We start from the raw sequence: 22,449 nt of genomic DNA, 5'->3' as shown, positions 1-22,449 counted from the left end.
TCAGGCAAGGCAGTAAGTTCCAAAGACAGGGCACTACAACAGAAAAGGGCCCTAGGCAATGTTATTCCCTATCCTGCTGTGACTGGGCTGTTGGTATGATCGGCTGTATTTTTGGCAAGATAGAGAACCATATATGCTACTTCGGCTGTGTATGCTTTCCACCAAACTTTTCAGGGGGGGGGCACAAAAAGGTTGAGGAATTCTGGGCTATTTCATTTGCAAAGCTCAGAGTCTGAAATCCTGCAGAACACAGTCACATTCGGCAGTTATCTTTTGAAACTTTTTGTAGTCACATCATTCCATATTTACCATTGTAGATTCATATATATGTATGATGTTTTTATTTATTTTCATGGTACAGTTCTTTGATCAGGGAATGAAGACAATGAATGTTCCACACCCACACACCACAAGCCAACTTCAAATATTTGCAGAGGTTGTGTTATACTCTTTGCATGAAATCAGCTCTGCAGTTTGAGGAGGCTCTCAAATAATAAGACCCTAAAATAAATGGATATAGTCCTGGCTCTGAGTAATAAAGCCTTAATAGAAATACTTGCAGTAATTAGCAGAAGTTAGATGTACAAGTATTGGAGCTGAATTCTTGCCAGAGTTAGATTTTATTTTTTCCCCACCATGTATATGCAAATCAAAACATAGCTTTATCTATCAACACCTCAGCATTTAATTGTCTTGTGTTAGTTCCTGTAACAGTAATCACATATCCATTTAGCTCTTTTAAATGAAAATCACTATGAGATTATAACAGGTTGAGTGGACTGAAAGTGCAATTTGAAAACAAGAGGGAAAGCGTTGAATGTATTTGCATCTCATTTATTTTAATTCAGCATTTTTTCAAACTGCATAGTGAATGAAATTAAAAAGCTGCACTAGAAAATAGCAAAGGAGCAGACAGGAGGCATAAAATACAACACTCAGGTCAGTCACAGACGACACCTTGGTGAAGTGCTGGCCTCCAGATGGAGACAAATGGTGAAGGCTTGTGATTAATGGCGATGCCTCAATATGTCTGTGATTTGCAACTGTGATTTGGCTGAAAGTAGCAGATTTTGAGCCAGCAGTAACAGCACAACCCTATGCATGTCTACTGACAAGTAAGCCTTGTATCAGTAGAGCTTACTCCAAGGTAAGTGTGCATAGGATTAGAGTATTGGGCTACAGTGCTAAACACCTTTTAATGGAGCCTAGTGGGACTTACTTCGAAGGTTTTAAAAATTTCTGCCAGCTACTTAATGGACTGATATGCCCAATGTGTGTGGGGGGGGGGGTCAAATAATTGTTTTGTGGAAATGGACAGTACAGGAGACAATCATTTCATGCAGAGGTTCTGTTCCTGGCCCCTGCAAGTATCGACAGAGCATAAGTATGCTCCCCTTGTTATGCCCCATTACACCCTCTTCTGGGTCCAAAAGGACCCGCTCATGAGTGACCACGCTTCAATTGGACGCACCTAAAATGGTCGCCACCTATATCTGAATTGTACAACTAAGAAGGAATTCTTAATCTTGCTTGGAAACAACACCTAATTCAGAAGCTTTTCCTCTTAAATTTCAAGATTCAGAATCTGTTTTGGTTTCCTCGACAGTGAGAGAAAGGAATTATTGATAGTGAAGGAAAGGATGTCTGCACATGTTCAAAAGCACTGTCTTCTTACTATTTCATATGCTCCTGGATGGAGCACTGACTCAAAAAGCAAGCTCTAGGTATAAGCTCAGGGTAACTATGAGATGATCTATATTTTGGTCTTGTTTTCTCAAGCATCAGGAATGGAGAATACTTTACACAGAAGCAAGTGAACACATTTGATTGTGTTCTGTGTTTAAGCAAGGGTTGTTTTTCCCCTTTCCTTTGCTGGTGACAGTTTGGAGGAGTGCCCAGAGCATTACTAATGAGGTTGGAGGTGAACTTGAGAAAGTCAGGTAATGGTAGCACCTGGACAGAAACTTGTTAATTGGTTTCAGTTCCCAAATATATTTTTGATTTTTGAAAGTGGGGTTTTAACAGATTTTTTAGCATCACATCCATTTAGGGTTCTTGCATGCATTTACTCAGAATGCATAGAGTTAAGTTTGCAGAAATCCGCTGGAATGTGGCACGCAATAAGTTTCCACCAATGTGATTTGGCCCTCAGTCTGTACATTTCCCCACCCATGCTACAGGGGAGGACTGAACTCCTGTTGGAAATAGAAATATGGACAACGTGGATCTTGGTCTGATGCAACTTTTATTTCTTTCTTTTTGCCCATGACTGCCAACCATGTGAAAAGGCACTGGCTATGATAGTGCCACAAGGAAGACACCTGGGAAAATGAAACATTCAATGGATTTCCAAGTCTAAAACTAGGGGGATGGGGGTGGAAATCATGCTGAACCATTAGCACGCCTATATAAAAGACCTCTGCTAAGCATGCTCTTTGAAATGGCTAGAGAAGTTGTCTCTGCCCCTTTCTGCCTGTGCTGCATAAAGTTCTACTTTTAATCAATCAGGTGAAAACCATGATTAAGCTTGCAGAACGAGAGGTGTGCTATAATTTTGTTGTGTAGACAAGTATTAGCACCTACTGACAAAATAAGTTATCAGCCAGAAATTGAATGCTAGTCTGTTTTATGTGAGTCCTCATGAAGACTGATCTCTTTTGCATACAACTTAATTTCAAGTGAGAAATGTTTTCTGGAAGAGTCAGTAAGCACTCGTAGGAATTGCCTCTTGTGCCTTACACAAGCATGGAAGAACAGGTGTGTGGGTAGGTGGCAGAAGAAAGGCAAAATAGTTTACTAGATAATTTAAAGTCATGCCGTTGATAATAATGTTATTCTTGTTCCCAGAGAGAGTGGGAATGTGGGAATTAGTCATTTTGTTTGGGTTTCCATATAATTAATATGACACAGCAATTATACTCTGTGGTGCTTCTTACTCTGCCAGTAGAAAATGATGTTTTGGAGCAGGTGCTCTATGTTCCTGAGTAATGTTTATGAAGCTTGTTTGCTTGCACATAGACACATCCATACATATTCCATTATTAGAATGATGCATCAGAGATTAGTCATTCTCATAATAATCATGTAGTTTCCCTCCACACTTCCAGATGGTGAACTGAAGTGGTGGTTGCCTAACCACGATGTCCCAGGGTATAGCTAAGTAGAACTTTGTGATCCAGACCACCTGGATTCAAAATACGGGGCAACATTAAGCCATTCATTTGAGCACTTGCTTTTGGAAGCTAGTACTATAACAAAACACTCTGTATCGGAATGATGGCATATAATAAACTCAGTTCTGTCACACCTACTTCCCAGGGTCTGGTTGTAGGGTGAGGGTGAGATTATAAAAGCAAGCAGGCAGTAAAAGTGTGAAATGTATTACGTTCACCATGTCTCCTAAATCAGCCAGGTACTCTCTCTGCCTCAGAGAATGCGCAAAAAATCCACAGCCTGATTGTGGCACCTCAAAAAGGATACAGTAGAGATGGGAAAGGTTCAGACAATGGCAACCAAAATTATCAAGGGCCTGGAGCAATTCTTGTAGAAAGAAAGGTCACATCTGAGGCTTTTTAGCTCAGAGAAAAGGCAAGTAAGGGGCAACATTATAAAGGTGTGTAAAACTGGACATGGTGAGAAAATAAAATAGACTGGGAGAAGTTTTTCTCTCTCTCATAATAATAAAACTTGGGGTCATCCAATAGATGTTGAAAGACTGAGGACTAAAGTATTCCTCATGCAACACATAGTTAAACTATGGAATTCACTCCAACATGACAAAGTGATAAACACCAACTTGGATGGCATTAAAGGAAGTTAAGAAATACCGTATTTTTCCGTCTATAAGACGCCCCCATGTATAAGACACCCCCTATTTTTGAGAACTCCTATTTCAGAAAATGGGGAGAGATATATCCATGTATAAGATGACCCCAAATTTTTGACATTTTTTTTATGGGGGGAACCTATATACGGGAAAATACAGTATTATTGGAGGATAAAGCTACCAATGGCTACTAGCCACAGAGGTTCTGTTCTGCCTCAGTATGCCTCTGAGTACTAGTTGCTAGGAATCACAAATTGGGAAAGTGCTGTTTTGAAGATGACTCTCTTTCTCCACCTAAGATTACACACACACACACGATGTAGGCAAATTTGGTTTCTTTATGGGGACTGCTGAAATGCAGGGTAAGAATTTGGACTTCTTGTTGTTGCTTAAATGAAGATTCATTTAAAAATAAAAAAGCTACTCATTTCTTTGGAGACAGCCTACTTGGCAGTATCAAAACCTTTTCTGGGAAATCCTGCATGAATAGTGATTTTTACGACTTATCCACTGAGGAAATGAAAACCATGGTAAAGAGAGACCTACTTCATTAAGTGGAAAAAATCAGAATGCAGAAAATGAATGATAATTAAAAATTATTTCCTTACAAATATAGAGTTGTATTAATTTTCAAATTGCTTTCTCTGTAACAGAATTCCTACAGAGTGGGTTGGGGTGGGAATTGAGCTCACCCTTGCTGTGAAAATAATTCAGAATAACTTTCATGTCCTCAAGAAAGGCTGGGGGTCTATTTCCATATTGTTTGATGTGCTGTTTAAATTTGGATAAGAGAAAATGTTGCTTAATCAAAGCTACTGTAAAATATAAGCTGAAGAACAGATTCTCAGGAACCGATGAATACTTCTTAAGTAGTCACTGCTGTCAAAAGATATCTAATTTAAAGACTTCTACTTTATTAATGGTGCATTCACAATTAAATTGCTTAAGAAGCTTTATTAGATTACAGGGTTGGCCTGGATTCTTTGGTCCGTCTCCAGTGAATGCAGTTATTTATCTTTCGTATTACAGTATTCACTGTTTGCACATGACACATTTAAGGTTACTACAATTCCTTGTTCTCACTTTTGAAAGACCCCAAACCACCAACTTCTTACATGTTGTGTGTTTATTGTGTGACCTTCAAAAATATGAATCTGAAGAAAGTGATAGCTGCCTATAAAATAGGAATATGGCATCCATTTGGCATAGTTACCATTGACCAAGACCCAATGCAAAGATTACAGCTGCAACATGGAAAGCTGCTGTAAATGCTTTGCTGTGTTGTGGGCTCTGCTTGGGGGGCCAATCTGAAAGCTGCTTACCTTAAGGATCGTTCCAGTCACATCCAGAGGGTTCATGTGCTTCTGCCAACCATATGACCAGGACATGGCGTCTCCCACCACGTTCCAGCACTTGTGCAATTTAAAAGTTCTGCTGTAAGGCTGGGGAAGGAATTACTTGTTTGGGTGTAAACAGGTAGAGTTGAGAGTTGATCTATATGTTACCTCCTTTTATAAGGAATTAGTGAACTATTTGAGAACAGAATAAAGATGACATGAGTCTAGTCTCCATCAAACGATTTTTATCAGAGCAAGTAATTATTGTACATTGCAAGTATATTACCCTCATGTGGACATCCATTTACTGTATTTTTCGCTCTATAACACGCACCCGACCATAACACGCATATAGTTTTTAGAGGAGGAAAACAAGAAAAAAAATATATTCTAAACGAAACAGTGGATGTATGTTTTTTTGTGGTTCATGCTGTGGCCACAGACATGTGATCTGACGGTGAGTTTGGGGTAGCCCAATGCAAAAATCCTGAGGATCCATGTGGATCCATGCTTTGTAACCACATTTTTGCACCACTGTGGCCCCAGGCAACAGTGGGTGCATGATTTTTTTGGTGTAAGCTGTAGCCATGGACATGCTATGTGATCTGATGGTGAATTTGGGGTGACCCAGTGCAAAAATCCTGAGGATCCGTGTGGATCTGTGCTTTGTAACCACGTTTTAAGTGGGGAGGGAAGGAAAAGCACTCAAGGGACAAGGAACACGCATAGGGTGGGTGGAGAAGGATGCTGTTAATAATGCAGAAGAGGGGTATAAGAGGAGAAGGCTCCTCTCCTCTCCCACTTTGCTCCTTTAAAGCAAGCAGGCTCTCTGTCCCTTTCCTCCCCCCCCCCCCACTCAGCGGCTCTTCTCCCACTTTGCTGTTTCAAAGCAAGCCACGGAGGAAGGAAGGAAGGGGAACCATGGATCCTCTGCTCACGACTGCAGCAGATCCCCCCCCCCGCCACCCGCAGGCATTCGCTCCATAACACGCACAGACATTTCCCCTTACTTTCTAGGAGGAAAAAAGTGAGTGTTATGGTTCAAAAAATACGGTATATGCACTGTGGGAAGTCTTGGAGGAATATCAGCAAACAAGGGCTTAAAGCTTCTTCGTGCTAGCATGTACAGGAAGGAAGGAAGGAAAGAAGGAAGGAAGGAAGGAAGGAAGGAAGGAAGGAAGGAAGGAAGGAAGGAAGGAAAATTCAAAGGGGGTGCTTTGCACTGGAATGAGAATGTGGTGAATATATGACTAGGGCACAAGGCAGTTTTCCAGGGGAAAATGGCAGGTTATTTAGTCTGCAATCTCCATATTGGAAGCAAACTAAAAGCTGGCATTATAGCTGCAACATCCACCGTAATTCTTGTACTTTTCTTAGCATAACCCCTCATCCCATTCTACCTTGCTTTGTCCACCATCTTGCCTAATGAATAGCTCTGGAGATCTCAGAAAGGTTGGCCCTGATTTGTGACATTTTATCATGAAAGAGGCAACATAAAGGTGTGTGTTGGATTAGGTATTGGATCTCACAATTTGCTGCTTAGGATTCAAACACATGGGAATAACTGGCTTACCTGAGACCCATAACATTTGGTGCCAGAGCAGCTGACTACCTTAAATTTCTTGAAGCATGCAAAAACCACAGAATAAATATTTTGGTTGGTCCTAACAAAGTGTTGCCTAACTGTGGACTGTGAAAAACAAATAAGAGACTGGTTTACATTGTTCTTTTTAATCCAGGTTGCTTCTCAGAAAACAAAAAGACTTATTTTGAAAGAGGGCTGGGGCCATGTCTCTTGTTAAACAGATGACAGTATTTATTGGGAGCCAATGGCAGGGAAATAGTGGAGATTTCTCTGAAATATTCTAAATGGGGAAGATGTTACCCACTTCTGTTATAGGAAAGGTGCAGGTTTTTGTGTGTGTGGTTTTGGAACAAAGAAACACAGAATGAGATAGAGACAGAAGCAAGAGTCAGCAAGCTGAAGGCTATCAGTTTGCTGTGGAAGCATATTGGGTTGCAGATAACTTTCTCCAGGGAACTGATGCATACAGTGGATTAGCTGCCTAGTAGGGAAGCATTATCCTGTTTGTCCCACCTGTGCTCTACTTGGAAATTAATCAAACATTACTGAAATGCCAGAAGTCTCCAGTGATCTTTCCTCCAAAAGGAGGAAAGGTAAGCACTGCACTTGAAACTTCTCACTGCATGGTGAGAAAAGGTTTTGAAGGAAATCAATAGAATCGTAGAGTTGGAAGTGATCCCAAATATCATCTAGTCCACCCCCTTGCCAAGCTTTAAAATTCAAGGCCTGCTGCCGTTCAGTCTAAAATGTTATTATCTTTTATTTGAAAACTCACATTTCTCCTTAAAGTAGAAAGTTGTTTTCAGCAGCATTCCTGTGGCAAGTTGTTGTTGTTGTTTAGTCGTTTAGTCATGTCTGGCTCTTTGTGACCCCATGGACCAGAGCACACCAGGCACTCCTGTCTTCCACTGCCTCCTGCAGTTTGGTCAAACTCATGCTGGTAGCATCGAGAACACTATCCAACCATCTCGTCCTCTGTCGTCCCTTTTTCCTTGTGCCCTCCATCTTTCCCAACATCAGGGTCTTTTCCAGGGAGTCTTCTCTTCTCATGAGGTGGCCAAAGTATTGGAGCCTCAGCTTCACAATCTGTCCTTCCAGTGAGCACTCAGGGCTGATTTCCTTCAGAATGGATAGGTTTGATCCTCTTACAGTCCATGGGACTCTCAAAAATCTCCTCCAGCACTATAATTCAAAAGCATCAATTCTTCAGAGATCAGCCTTCTTTATAGTCCAGCTCTTACTTCTATACATCACTACTGGGAAAACCATAGCTGGACCATATGGACTTTTTTCGGCAAGGTGATGTCTCTGCTTTATAAGATGCTGTCTAGGTTTGTCATCGCTTTTCTCCCAAGAAGCAGGCATCTTTTAATTTTGTGACTAGCAGTGATCATGGAGCCCAAGAAAGTAAAATCTCTCACTGCCTCCATTTCTTTCCCTTCTATTTGCCAGGACCAGTGGCCATGATCTTAGTTTTTTTGATGCTGAGCTTCAGACCATATTTCGCGCTCCCCTCTTTCACCCTGTGGCATGTACAACATGTCAATTGGTCCCAACATTCTGAATTCTTAACAATGTCTGCTCTCTCACCAGGGTGCATGGATATGGAGTGACCTGGTTTTCAGGAATTTCTTAAGTGGATATAGATGTGCTTACTTCAACTGTGATTTCAAAATTTAAGTGTATGAAGGAATTGGTCTTTGATGTCCTTCGCTACTTGTATGAACCATTGCTTAACAGAGGGGCACACATATTTTTCCTGTCTGTTACATATCTCTCTTGTTTAGGGAGTATATGGTTAATGCGGAAACCTAGCAGAGACTCAAATATCAAGATAATGTAAACTCCATAGCTGCTGGAAGTTTAAAATCTTCAAATTTCCTTGACACGGTAACCTGAGGGGAGGAGCTTTTGATTTACAGGAGAAATCTATATACATAGATAGCTGGGAGAGGATAGCTGAAAGGGGAATTCTGCATGATAAAGAAGAGTTTTGTAAGTAAGTAGTTTAAGGCAGTGAGTAAATTTAAGGGGGGGAGGTCATTATGCTAGTCCACACTAGCTCCACTCATTGCCCTATTTGCATTTGTATTTACACACACAGAGCATGTTTTTGCTGCAGGAATGTCAGCAGAAGCATTTCAGATTCCACACTGACTTTTTGTTTTCTGTCTGTGTATAGAATCTTACCCACATTAGTGTGAGAAGCACTAACTCAGGCTAATGAATGTTGACTGTGTTGCAGGCTGATTTCAGGTTCCCTAGCTTGTCATTAAGCAACACAGCAGCATCTTTCTGGCTGTGAGTCAGCTCATCAGCATGCATGTTCAGCAGGGACAGGAATGCCCATGGCCTTATACTACACTTGTGCAGATGCGATAGTCCACTCTTTTTTCAATCTGTTACTGTCTTTCCTGGGGCAGCAGTCAAATGTAATTTATAGCTTAGCCAATACTTGTGCTACAGAGCACCTTGCTGAGCAAGGCAATGAGAATCTCTCTTAGAAGCTCTCCATCTGACTGACTGGGGCCTGTATTAAAAGCATGATAAATGTAAAGTAACAGATGTCATTGGGGAAAGCGGTTAGAATTTGAGAGGTGAAAGTGGGAAATGCTACTATTAGATGTGTCATCCTATAGTATGGCTCATATTCAATCCCAAACACATTTTCCCTGACCATCTTTTCATACTCATATACCAGATTTCAGGCATGTCAGATCTACTTTTTCTTCTAGAACCCCCAATATCTATTAGTCAGGACCAGGTGCAGAAGATATAGAATTAAAGCACAGGGTGCCTCTGAGCACATTCTGCCCCTACGAATTTGTTTTCAGTACCAGAACCCAAACTAAGCTCAGTCCACTTCTGGTTGGTTTTCTTCACTTTAGTAATCTAAATTTGGTGGGAAAAGCCTTTTGTTGTTGCTGTTGTTGTCGTTGTTGCTGTTGTTAAACAGCTGAGGGTAGATTTACTGCAAATCATCCAGCGTACTCTCTTCTGATCACCCCTATGCTATACTATCTAGAATCCCATATCATTTATGAACATCACAATACTGTAATTATTAGTCCGTGACCTGTATAGATAGCACTCTTAAATGTAAAAATTGCTTATAACACTTAGGGCTCATGCTAATATTTTCAGATCTGCTTGCCTGAAAGTATGCTCCTGCTATGAGCCTGGCTATCCTATAGCCTTGCAAAAGGTTCATCCTCTGAAGTTCTGTTCAGGTTAAACTTTTGGGCTGCTTTTTCTAGCCAGGTAAAGGGGGGTGGGAGAGAAATCACTGCTGGATAAGAAATATATGTAGTCTTTTTCCTGCTCACTTACCCCTGATGCCTCTGGGCATCATTTTTTAATATTTCTGATATTACTGAATAATATTCAGTATAATATTCAGTCTTGTGAGAGTATTCAGACAGGGGTTAACTAGAGGGCCGAGTTTGAGTGAGGAGAAGTAGAGTTGTGAGGATGCAGTCTACTTGGGTCTTCATTCAGGAGGGGAGGGATCTTCTAAATAGAGAAGAATCCATAGGCGCCGACTCCATGGGGCTTGAGGGGGCTCGAGCCCCCTCAAAAAAAATTTTTGGGGGGCTCAGCCCCCCCAATAATCTCGGGCGGGCGCCCTTCCAGCAGAGCGCCGCCGCCGTCCCCTGCCTCCTCCTCACCTGCTCCTTCGCCAGCCAGCCAGCCGCGCGCCCTAATCGGAGGCACTGCCGGAAATCCCGCGAGAACAGGGGAATCCCGACTGGCCACACCTCCCAGCCAGCCAATCGGCTGGCTGGGGGGCGTGGCTTGCCCTATTTAGGGCCGGAGCCACTTTATTTGCATATTCATGAGCTTATTTATTATTCATGAGCTTTCCCGGGCCCCCCCAATATTTTTTCTAAGTCCGCGTCCCTGGAAGAATCCCAAGCAAGTTAACAGGGGTGTAGTGATCCCCTGGGTCTGTTATACTACTAGAAGTACCTCAGAAGTGTGACTGTTGGGTTGGGACATTGACAGAAAGTACACATTGTTTAAAAACCAAAGTATTAAGCTGTAACACTGCAACAACTTAGTTAAGGAACTGAAGTGAAATGAGCTAATTTATCATCTAGTCTAGAAACCTGTAACATCTAACTAGAGAGTAATAATTCAAAAGAAGCAACTGGAGTTTAAAAACACTATATGTTAACTACCTTGTTTAAAAGCCTTAATATCCACTAGATTTAGTATAATTATTAATAAGTTAACTGTTTCCTGAAAGAACTTTATTTCCTGACACCTTTTGTTCTTCCAACTTAGTTCTGTATAATAAATCTTTCTTATTTGTTCAACTTCTGCCTGAGTCTCCAATATCAAAGTTTTACCTCACACAAAAACCGTAAGATAACCTGTTTGGTTATAGGGTCAACGGAGGAGTTGTCCAATATTCCAGACCACTGTATTGAACTGTTGCAAGTAAAGTAACTAGTTTGAGAAGAAGATCAACATCCAACCACAAAAAGATGCAATTATTTTATTGTCATGTAAAACATTTAGAGCTAAAAGTTCTAAGTAAATCTGTTTGGAAATTTACTAGTGAACTTACTGAATGCTCCTCCTACATGGTTCTTACACTGAATTTCTAAACGACAAATTATTTACTGAAGTAAACAAAATTATCTTTTGTTTAAACAGGTCCATGGAAGAAACTTGCTTTCCATTGATTATGACAGAAACATTCGTACAGAGAAAATATATGATGATCACAGAAAGTTTACACTGCGTATTATTTATGATCAATTGGGACGCCCTTTTCTCTGGCTACCCAGCAGTGGGCTTGCTGCTGTGAATGTATCCTATTTCTCCAATGGGCGGCTGGCTGGACTTCAACGTGGTGCCATGAGTGAAAGGACAGATATTGATAAACAAGGCAGGATTATTTCCCGCATGTTTGCTGATGGAAAAGTATGGAGTTACACATACCTGGAAAAAGTAGGTAACTTTTGCCATGAGCAACAGCATTACTTACATGGAATACCATTTATTGTGGGAAATATCTAAACATAGACATGCACCTAATATATTGCAAACATTGATGTACAAATAGTTAAAAGTGTGTGCCAAAGAGTTTCTAACAGCAGAGTCATAAGCAGAAGTATTCAGCCTTATGTCTATTGGGGCTTACTCCTTGGTAAGTGTGTTTAGGATTGTAACATATATTAATTAGTAGAAATTCTTTGATAACCTTTTGGCATTTTGGTGCTGCCATAAAGCAGGAAAGACTACTACATATACATGCACCTTTGTTATGAAAGGTCTTCTAAATGTCAGTTTCTGGTAAGAAAACAGTAAGCTTAATATCACTTACTAAACCAGGTGGATTGGCAGCACATAGTTTATCTCTTAACCTACTCTAGGAAGATTAGTTGTTTATGCCATGTTTACCTTTCTAGGTGAGCTTTTTAAAATTATGCATTAATTTTAAAAGAAACGAAAACTATTGGGTGGTATTCAACTAAGTTTTAGACAGAGCATACCCCTTGAAATTAATGGACATAACTAAATTTGGTCCATGCATTTCAGTGGGTCTTGAGACTGAATAAAACCACCACTGTTTGTTAATTAATTGAGAAGGAATTCAACATCACGCTAAGGCAATTGTTCCATGAGGGCAAGCATTTCAGCTTGCCAGACAGAACAATCTGCCCTCCTTCCTCTGTGTGCTGTTTCAGGATTTACCTGGCACACACCCACCTGAGCCAATTTTGGTTTGGAGGATGGGGCAAAGCCCCATTGCGGAAACCCTTGTGTAGGACTTCCACAGATGGGACTCATTAGTTGAATCCCACCCTTGTTATATCTTCAGTAACAATGTTAAGATCCAGAAAGGAGGCAACTTTTTTAAAAATTGCATTTCCCCCTCTTTAAATATAGTGCATGAAATGAATAGAATTTGACAAAATGCAGTTTAGGTTATCAATTTTAGTTTAGATCTGATAATTGCGTTTTTTATTAGCTACTTGGCATATGTATTAAAAATATATTAATGGCAGTGGGTGGAACTGTCACATACATAGAAGTACCGTATTTTTCGCACCATAGGACGCACCGGACAATAGGACGCACCTTGTTTTAGAGGGGGCAGAACAAGAAAAAAAATTCTCTCCCTCTCTGCCCAGCGCCCCTTCAGCAAAGCGGCAGGAGGCGCTGCGCAGAGAGGGGGAGAATTTCCCCCCTCTTGTTTCCCCCCTCTAAAACAAGGTGCCGTTTAAGGTGCGTTCAGGCGGCTACCTTGGAAGCCTGGAGAGCGAGAGGGGTCGGTGCGCACCGACCCCTCTCACTCTCCAGGCTTCAGGTTCCTTTTGACCTGCTCTTTGGGGCTGGCGGGGGGAAGCCCACCACCAGCCCCAAAGAGCAAGTCGGGGAGCAACGCAAAGGCTCCTGCCATAGCTGCGTGTCACCTCTCCAGCCGGGAGAGAGTCACGGGGGGGCTTCTTTAGCCCCGCGCGCGCTCTCCCGGCTGGAGAGATGGAGCGCGGCTAAAGAGGCTGCTACAATAGCTGCGTGTCACCTCTCCAGCTGGGAGAGGGTAAGCGGGGCTTCTTTAGCCCCGAGCGCGCTCTCCCAGCTGGAGAGGTGGCGCGCGGCTATAGAGGCTCCTGCCATAGGGTCAGAGGGTTGCGGGGCTATGCTGTCTTCGCTCCATAGGACGCACACACATTCCCCCTTCATTTTTGAAGGGGAAAAAGTGCGTCCTATGGTGCGAAAAATACGGTAATTTTCAGTGTTTCTTTAAACTTATTAATGTTTTCAGGATTGGAATTCTAAAACCTTATTTGGTACGCTCTTGACCGTACAACATCATATAATTAATATTCTTTATGTTTTTTTATAGTCTATGGTACTACTACTTCAGAGTCAGCGGCAGTACATCTTTGAATATGATTCTTCAGACCGACTGCATGCTGTCACTATGCCAAGCATTGCTCGTCACAGTATGTCCACTCACACATCTATCGGCTATATTCGCAATATTTATAACCCTCCAGAGAGTAATGCCTCCGTAATTTTTGATTACAGCGATGATGGAAGGATTTTGAAAACATCTTTTTTAGGAACTGGTCGGCAGGTTTTCTACAAATATGGGAAATTATCCAAGTTGTCGGAAATAGTTTATGACAGTACAGCAGTGACTTTTGGATATGACGAAACAACTGGAGTTCTCAAGATGGTAAACCTACAGAGTGGAGGCTTTTCTTGTACAATCCGCTATCGTAAAATTGGCCCTCTCGTTGACAAACAGATTTACAGATTCTCTGAGGAAGGTATGGTCAATGCGAGGTTTGATTATACCTATCATGATAATAGTTTTCGAATTGCTAGCATCAAGCCTATAATAAGTGAGATACCTCTTCCAGTTGACCTTTATCGTTACGATGAAATCTCAGGCAAAGTAGAACACTTCGGCAAATTTGGGGTAATCTATTATGATATAAATCAAATAATCACTACAGCTGTAATGACACTGAGCAAACACTTTGATACACATGGACGCATTAAAGAAGTTCAGTATGAAATGTTCCGATCGCTGATGTATTGGATGACAGTGCAATACGACAGCATGGGGAGGGTAACTAAGAGAGAATTGAAGCTTGGGCCTTATGCCAACACAACTAAATACACCTATGATTATGATGGAGATGGGCAACTCCAAAGTGTGGCAGTCAATGACAGACCAAACTGGCGTTATAGTTATGATCTAAATGGCAACTTGCATCTATTGAATCCCGGAAACAGTGTACGATTGATGCCACTGCGCTATGATCTAAGAGATAGGATTACACGCCTAGGTGATATGCAGTATAAAATCGATGATGATGGCTTTCTGTGTCAAAGAGGCTCTGACATATTTGAGTACAATTCCAAAGGGCTCTTAACAAGAGCTTACAATAAGGCTAATGGATGGAGTATTCAGTACCGTTATGATGGAGTAGGAAGACGGGCTTCTTACAAGACTAACTTGGGACACCACCTTCAGTACTTTTATGCTGATCTTCACAACCCAACCAGAATAACACATGTGTATAATCATTCAAATTCAGAAATTACCTCTCTCTACTATGATCTGCAAGGTCATCTGTTTGCAATGGAAAGCAGCAGTGGAGAAGAATACTATGTTGCCTCAGATAACACAGGTACACCTCTGGCAGTGTTCAGTATCAATGGCCTCATGATCAAGCAACTACAGTACACGGCATATGGGGAAATCTACTATGATTCTAATCCTGACTTCCAGATAGTAATTGGATTTCATGGAGGATTGTATGATCCCTTAACAAAACTGGTCCATTTTACTCAGAGGGATTATGATGTTTTGGCTGGACGCTGGACCTCTCCCGACTATACAATGTGGAAAAATATTGGTAAGGAACCTGCCCCATTCAACTTGTATATGTTCAAGAGCAACAACCCTCTCAGCAATGAACTGGATTTAAAGAACTATGTGACAGGTGAGAAATAATTTGTGGTTTAGGAATCTGTGGAAGTTAGATTTGTGGAACGTGTATAGGATAGATTTTGTATTTGGGCAAATAATTTAGTATCAAATAAGACTTCAGAATCCTTCTGCTTGGAAAAAATTGGAAGTTTATTTTCAGTTTAAAACTTTGTGACTCAGCAGTACAGAGAAAGGGTCTCATGGCTTCAACTCCATGTTTTTCAAATTGGGATGCAGTCCTTTATCCAGTTCTGTGGCCTTAAGGTACTCTGAAATTAGCTGATATCACTCCACATGATAACAAATCAGCATATCTTTTGTTAAGTACTATGACCTTGATCCCCAAAGTTTCTAAGCTGACTGGGAGAACAAACAAAACCACTGAAGTTCATGCATATGAAGAAAGCTTGCCAATTTAAAATGCTGAATGCCGTACAAGAGCTTCATGTTCATCTCTTTGTAAGACACTGTGCTAATGACAGTTTGCAAGCAGACCTCACCTTGATTTACAGATGCAATGCCACTGCTTGCTTCATTGTACAGATGGAAACACTGCAGTCATGCAGCCATTTTTAGCCATTGCCTTGAGAAAAGTTGCATGCAAAGGTCCATTAAATAAACTAGTGCTAGAACTGAGAAGTAAAGCCACATTCCTAACAACAAATATAGTATCTGGCTCATAATGTCCTGGAAGTGAAAATGATGCCATCATCCTAAAAAGATTGAGGATCAAGCCCAGTAGGAGTTACAGTTTAAAGCCCAACTGGGTGGGGGGCAGGCATAAACCTTACCATTTAAAATAATTCTTCCTCCTGTAAGTGCTGAGAACTATTAAGAAACATTTGGAGATAGTAAATATAAACTGCATGCCTTGAGCTTGGGTGGAAGTTGTAACTTCTACTCCACTGGTACTAATTTGCCTCTTAGTAGAATCACACAGTGCTGAACTAGATGCTAACTATTTCTTAAAAGAAAGGCAATTAAGAGCTATTCAAGAGAAAATCTTTCAGAATAGAACATGGAGTGTGCCATAATTAAAGTCACAGCCTTTTTTATGACTAAGAACCCCCTCCCCATAAATGCAGCTACTATAATTTCAGGGGAGGTTAAAACTTCAAGGAACAGTAAATTATATTTCAAGAAAGTGGAAATATATATGATTAGGTTATTCAGGATTTCATTGGACATGTATTGTTTCTTAAAAGTCACCTTGGCGTTTGGGGTAACTCTACATTGTGATATACTCTTATAAAGGCTGCAGAAAGGGGGGAAGGGAGAGGACTGATTAGTGGTCTGAAAGTGTTATGTTAAATCCCAGCTCTAAGTGGAGCAACAGTGGAAAAGGGGGCATGTTGAGTGTAGAAATGGTTGGAAGGGGAAGAGTTAAGGACTGTTACTATCCACTGTTCTATGTTTAAAGTTAGAGGCTCCTGAGGCTGCTTTTTATTTTATTTTTAAGAAACCATGGGCCTATTGCCATGTAACATCTGTTAGGGTTTCTGTGAACTTGGCTCATTTTCAGACTAGTTGAACTATCAATATTTGCTTGAAGCTGCAACAATAATTATTCACACATACAGAGAAGGAATAGGTTATCCTGTCATATTGTACATTTATTAAACCCCTGGTGAAGTAGCTGCCCAACACTGCTTTCTAAGTTGACAGTCCCTTCAGCTTTCCATAAACAACTGTTCTTAGTAGAACTTAGTAGAACTTAAACTAACTGTTGTTAGTAGTCAAAGATAAGTGCAGACATACTTTAGCTGAGGCCATAATTTCTTCTAGGATTAAATGATTTGCTGAAAACATGGACTTTGAGAAACAGGCAGTGGATGACATCCAACAATGCCCTGGTAGACTTCCACTCATATACCAGGACTCCTCTGTACTTTGCAGCCCTCATGCCCCCAACATCTGGTCCAGAGGCTTCCCCAACCCTCTTTTGGGGGGATAACATGGAGGGGCTGCAGGTGTGGAGGGGAATCTGTTTATATGATGGTGGATAGACACTGTTGTGTTTTGACATTATCCTCCCATCATAGTGAAACTAGCTGAGGTAAAATATTTGTCACGGTACTTGAGAACATTTTGTGGAATAATCATTTCAATGTGTAACCACAAAATTAGATATTATAAAGTATTTGGTATGCTCAGAAGTTCTTTTAAAATTTATTGGTAGTGGTAGTAGTAATAGAACTGAGAGCATTTATGTGCTACCTTTTCTCATAGGGAGCTCAAGGCGGTATACTGTATATAGTTCCCCACCTCACCCCATTTTATTTTCACAAAACCCTGTAATGTATGTTAGGCTGAGAAATAGTGACTGGCACAAGATGACTTAACTTTATAGCTAAGTGGACCTTGGTCTCCCAGGTCTTAGTCCAGCACTCTAATCATTACAGCACACTAGCTCTTAGGATTCCTGTGGGTTAAATATAATTTAGAAGAGGGCTTCCCTTTCAGTAATCTGTTTTTAGTGCAAATGTCACAACACTGTCCTTTACACTTGCTGGGGAATTTTCGTTATCCAAATGTCAAAGTAAAAAAGAAAGAAAGAAGTAGGGTAGAAATCTTGAAACTCTTGTCCTGCCTTATAATTAGGAGTTCAGATTCACTGCTACAGATGTTTACTGCACACCTTCAAGTCTCACACATATTTACTTTTAATTCTCAGATGTGAAAAGCTGGTTAGTGATGTTTGGCTTTCAGCTCAGCAACATTATACCTGGCTTCCCAAGAGCAAAAATGTACTTTGTTCCACCTCCTTATGAGCTGTCAGTGTCTCAGGCATGTGAAAAGGGACAGGTAAGTAAAAGCTCTTTCTCGCCACATGGTAAATTTACCTTGGTTCATGTTGCATTTAGCATTATTTTGCAAATTAAGAATAGCAAGCATACTTGAGAAAGTAAAGTAAAACTGAATCAGCTGGATTTCACACTCTGCACATTTGTTTGCTGTCAACACAGATTATTACCATCAATGCAGCATGCAGAGCTTTCTGGATTTACCTTTGAAATGCTGCTTGATTAACATGGATAGAAAACTCCCACAATAATTTATCATATGTTCATTTTGTAATATCATACACCCTTTCTGCTCAACTTTTATATAAGCATTAAAAATTGTGATATGTGGTTAAGTGTCATGCATAAAGTCAAGATGCATGCTTGAGTCAACATAATGCCAAAATCCTTAGTATTTTATTTGGTAGAGTTTTGGATTTGTGGACAACTTGCAAATTTTGCTTCTCAGTTTACTTAAACATAATGTAAGAGGGATCATCTCTCAAAAATTACCTCAAATTATTTGCTAAAATTTAGCTGCAAACATTAGTTGAACTATTTATTGATACAAATCCAAAAATAATCTCAGATGCCCCTTTGTTCCGATCTGATGGAACGCTCTGTCACAAAAGACTAGGGCCCTGCGGGACTTGACATCTTTCTGCAGGGCCTGCAAGACAGAGCTGTTCCACCAGGCCTTTGGCCAGAGCACAGCCTGACTCCCTCCTTTGGCAATCTTCACAGAACTCTAGCCCAATTGTTGCCATTAATTTGATTTGAATTAATTTTATAATGAAATGATTTTAGAATGTTGTATTATTTTATTGTTGTTAGCTCCCTGAGCCCGGCTTCGGCTGGGGAGGGCGGGATATAAATAAAAAATTATTATTATTATTATGGATTAAAATAGTAAAATTATGTTTTGGATTTTAAAAGTCTGAATAATTTTGGGCTAATTCATTCTCATGAATATAGTAAAAAACATTTTAATTTTTTTGCCTTTGTTAATGTCAGAATTGGATGTGGTATCTCTCCTCTGCAAAATACTTCAGATACCACATTGTAAAATATGTTCACAAATGCATAAGATTTTGCATGGTTACTACTGGCTTGAATCTCATTTGATAACTTTTAAAAATGGGTTTGACAAATTTATAAAGGATAAGACTAGCAATGGCTTCCAGCCATGGTGGCCATGTGCTACCACCAGGTAAGTCTCTGCAGGGTTGATGTCAACACCTGGCAACCTTAGACAGCTGCCAGGGCCCACTGCCTACTCTGGGCTCCCTTTAACTTTTTTTCTGGCCTGGCAGTGGGCATCTGTAGCCAGCTAGACCTAGTAATACTTTTAATTTCTTTCCCATTTTAATACTTTTAATTTCTTTCCCATTTATAATTCCCTTATAGATCTTGGTGAGCAGGATCTCAATCTTAGGGCTTTGGCATGTTTGCATGGGTACAGTGAGACCTTAAAATAGTGTGGCTTCAAACTGCTTGGGGCTTTAAACACCAGCACTTTAAATTGAGCCCAGAACTGAACAGGAAGTAAATGCAGTTAATATAGTAGTGATGTTATATGTTCTTAATGCCTGGCTCCCTACAAGAGTTAGAGCAGTTGCTTTCTGTGCCAGGTAAAGTTTCAAAATAATATTTAAAGTCTGCCTCGTGCAGAACACATTACAATTGTATTGCACAGGATCTCTGTGCACTTGCATAAATCCTGAGGTTTAGGTATAACTTGATTAGTATCATAGTAAAATGATCTGCAACAGAAATTATTCATGTGAATTGGGCTCTCAATGAGTATTATAGCACAGGTGGCTTCCTAAATGCTATTGGACCTCAACTCCCATCAGTTCTGAACAGCGTGGGTGATGTAGTCCAGCTGCATCTGGAATCCACAGAGTCACTATCCCTGAATTAAATAATCCCTTACTGTTTGTGCTTCAACAATAATGTAACTTTTCTCCGTCCTTTTTCCCCCTAGTTAATTACTGGAGTCCAGCAGACGACAGAGAGACACAACCAAGCTTTCATGGCCCTTGAGGGACAAGTCATATCTAAAAGATTACATGCCAATATAAGAGAGAAAGCAGGTCACTGGTTTGCAACCACCACTCCTATTATTGGCAAGGGCATCATGTTTGCTGTGAAGGAAGGCAGAGTAACCACAGGGGTTTCAAGTGTCACAACGGAAGACAGCCGAAAGATCGCCTCAGTGCTTAACAATGCTTACTACTTGGAAAAGATGCACTATAGCATTGAGGGGAAAGACACCCATTATTTTGTCAAGATTGGCTCATCTGACGGCGACCTTGTTACCCTGGCAATGACCAGTGGGCGTAAGGTGCTGGACAGTGGAGTAAACGTTACGGTGTCCCAGCCAACCCTCCTAATCAATGGAAGGACTCGAAGGTTTACAAATATTGAATTCCAGTACTCCACCTTGCTCCTTAACATACGCTATGGCCTGACCCCTGACACACTGGATGAAGAGAAGGCAAGAGTGCTGGACCAAGCTCGGCAGCGAGCCTTGGGGTCAGCCTGGGCCAAAGAACAGCAGAAGGCACGGGATGGCAAAGAGGGTAGCCGCCTGTGGACTGAAGGAGAGAAGCAGCAGCTTTTGAGCACAGGGAGGGTTCAAGGTTATGAAGGATACTATGTGCTCCCAGTGGAGCAGTACCCAGAGCTGGCAGACAGTAGCAGCAACATCCAGTTCTTAAGACAGAATGAAATGGGAAAGAGGTAACAAATTAACCTGCTGTCATCCTTGTCTGGATGAACCAGTAGTTACAACTGTTATCTCCTCTCCTAAGGAGATGAAGACCAACGGGGGCACTTGGCTGAGCTACTTTGGGATAGTAAGTGGCAAGAAGGCTCACATTTTTTGAGTTCAATGCTACTATCCAAGTGATTAAAAACCACATCCTGAAGTGGACTAAAGCCAGACTGAAAACTTTAAACCGTGCAGATTCAAAAGTACCCCATAAATATTACCCACTTGTTCTGGGTCTAAAGAAAACATAAATCAAAACAGAAAAAAATATTTAAAGAGAAGGCCTCATCTTATATTACCTCACTCCATTCACACGTGAGCAAACTTTCAAGATATTCAAGAGGGCCACCCACCTCCACTAGACCAGCTGATGGGGAAAGATTCTTCAGGCTGCTTGTTTGATAAACATTCAAGAGGTTTTTTCATTTAAAAGCAAAATACAGGTGCATTTAATACATGACTTCTGGGGTGATTTGTGTGTAGCAACTGGAAGAAATGAGAACAGGAGCAACAGAGCACTGGAAATAGCAAAAGAAGTATATTAAGGAATATAAACCTGCACTTGCACTCCAACCCTGCTTTTGTCTGGCCTAAAGTTAATTTATTCAAAGAGGGCAGAGTGTAAAGTTCAATTCAAAATGGTGGCTATAAATCACTACTGATAAATTTCATACTCTGTATGTCTTTGAAGATTCCATTGTGGACAGTATAACACAGTTACAGGGTGTAGTCTGTTTAGATTCAGTAGTTTGTTGGTATCAGTTCTAGTAGAGCTGTGGGCATTGTGTTAACACTATTGCAAATGGGCACCAATTCAGATCACCCTGTACATACATCAGCCAGAAGGCACAATCACTGTTTCAGATTTTAAAAAAAGAAAAAATTATTAGTGTGTTTGTTTGGTCGAGAAACTGAGACAATCACATTATGGTCACCGAGGGCGGGGGGGAGAAATTAAAAAATATATAAAAACAAGTCTAATAAGAACTTTGGTACAGAACTTTTTTGTAATATACATGTATGAATTGTTCATTGAGTTTTTATATTAATTTTAATTTGCTGCTAAGCAAAGAATAGAGACAGGCAAAGATAATTTATGGCAAAGTGTTTAAATTGTTTATACATAAATAAAGTCTCTAAAACCCCTGTGAATGTAATGTCTTCTGTTTTAGAGATGTCCTGAGAAAAATGAATAGAATAATAGTCAGCAGTGGGGAAATATTACATTATGTTTCTTTCAGATGTAATGCTTTAAGACTCGTATATGAGGAGGTAAAGATAGCTTGACAGCTATACATATATTAACGGCCGTCCTTTCCAGATAAGGCCTTTTGGAGAATTGCCCTTTCCACTGTTCTAATGTACATGGTTGCCTACTTCATTGACTTTGTATGATTGACTCAGTAGAAAGAAACTCCTGTTATAGACAAGGTTGATGATTTAATTGACCCACCATAGTAGTGTCTTGCTTGACAAATCTTGCACATTACATTTTTGATAATGTGACAAATATGCATAAGCAAATGTGTGATTTATATATATTTGTGTTCTGGGCCTGCCTGGAGCTTCCCAAAGACTCTGCACTTCATGACTCACAGGTTTGCTGCACTATATTGCACAAAGCAGTCCATGGTAATATGCAGCATGTCCAATCTTAGCAATGTCTTCCTCTTTCTTA

The 22,449-nt window shown here is 40.6% G+C and overlaps 1 protein-coding gene across 19 annotated transcripts in view; it reads left to right on the top strand.

Moving 5' to 3' along the window:
* Nucleotides 1–21,923, top strand: part of TENM2 (teneurin transmembrane protein 2) — a 745,234-nt gene extending 723,311 nt beyond the window's left edge. For all 19 annotated transcript variants that reach the window (XM_081184705.1, XM_081184722.1, XM_081184721.1 and 16 more), the window contains 4 exons: nucleotides 11,411–11,707; nucleotides 13,611–15,225; nucleotides 17,887–18,017; nucleotides 19,983–21,923. In XM_081184705.1, the coding sequence (XP_081040831.1) occupies nucleotides 11,411–11,707; nucleotides 13,611–15,225; nucleotides 17,887–18,017; nucleotides 19,983–20,744 (2,805 nt within the window). In that variant the 3' untranslated portion in view covers nucleotides 20,745–21,923. The remainder of the gene's footprint in view (nucleotides 1–11,410; nucleotides 11,708–13,610; nucleotides 15,226–17,886; nucleotides 18,018–19,982) is intronic.
* The last annotated feature ends 526 nt before the right edge of the window (nucleotides 21,924–22,449 follow it).

This window comes from Podarcis bocagei, assembly GCF_964188305.1.
Source record: "Podarcis bocagei genome assembly, chromosome: 2".
NCBI lineage: Eukaryota > Metazoa > Chordata > Lepidosauria > Squamata > Lacertidae > Podarcis > Podarcis bocagei.
This window is presented reverse-complemented; position numbering and strand designations above follow the sequence as displayed.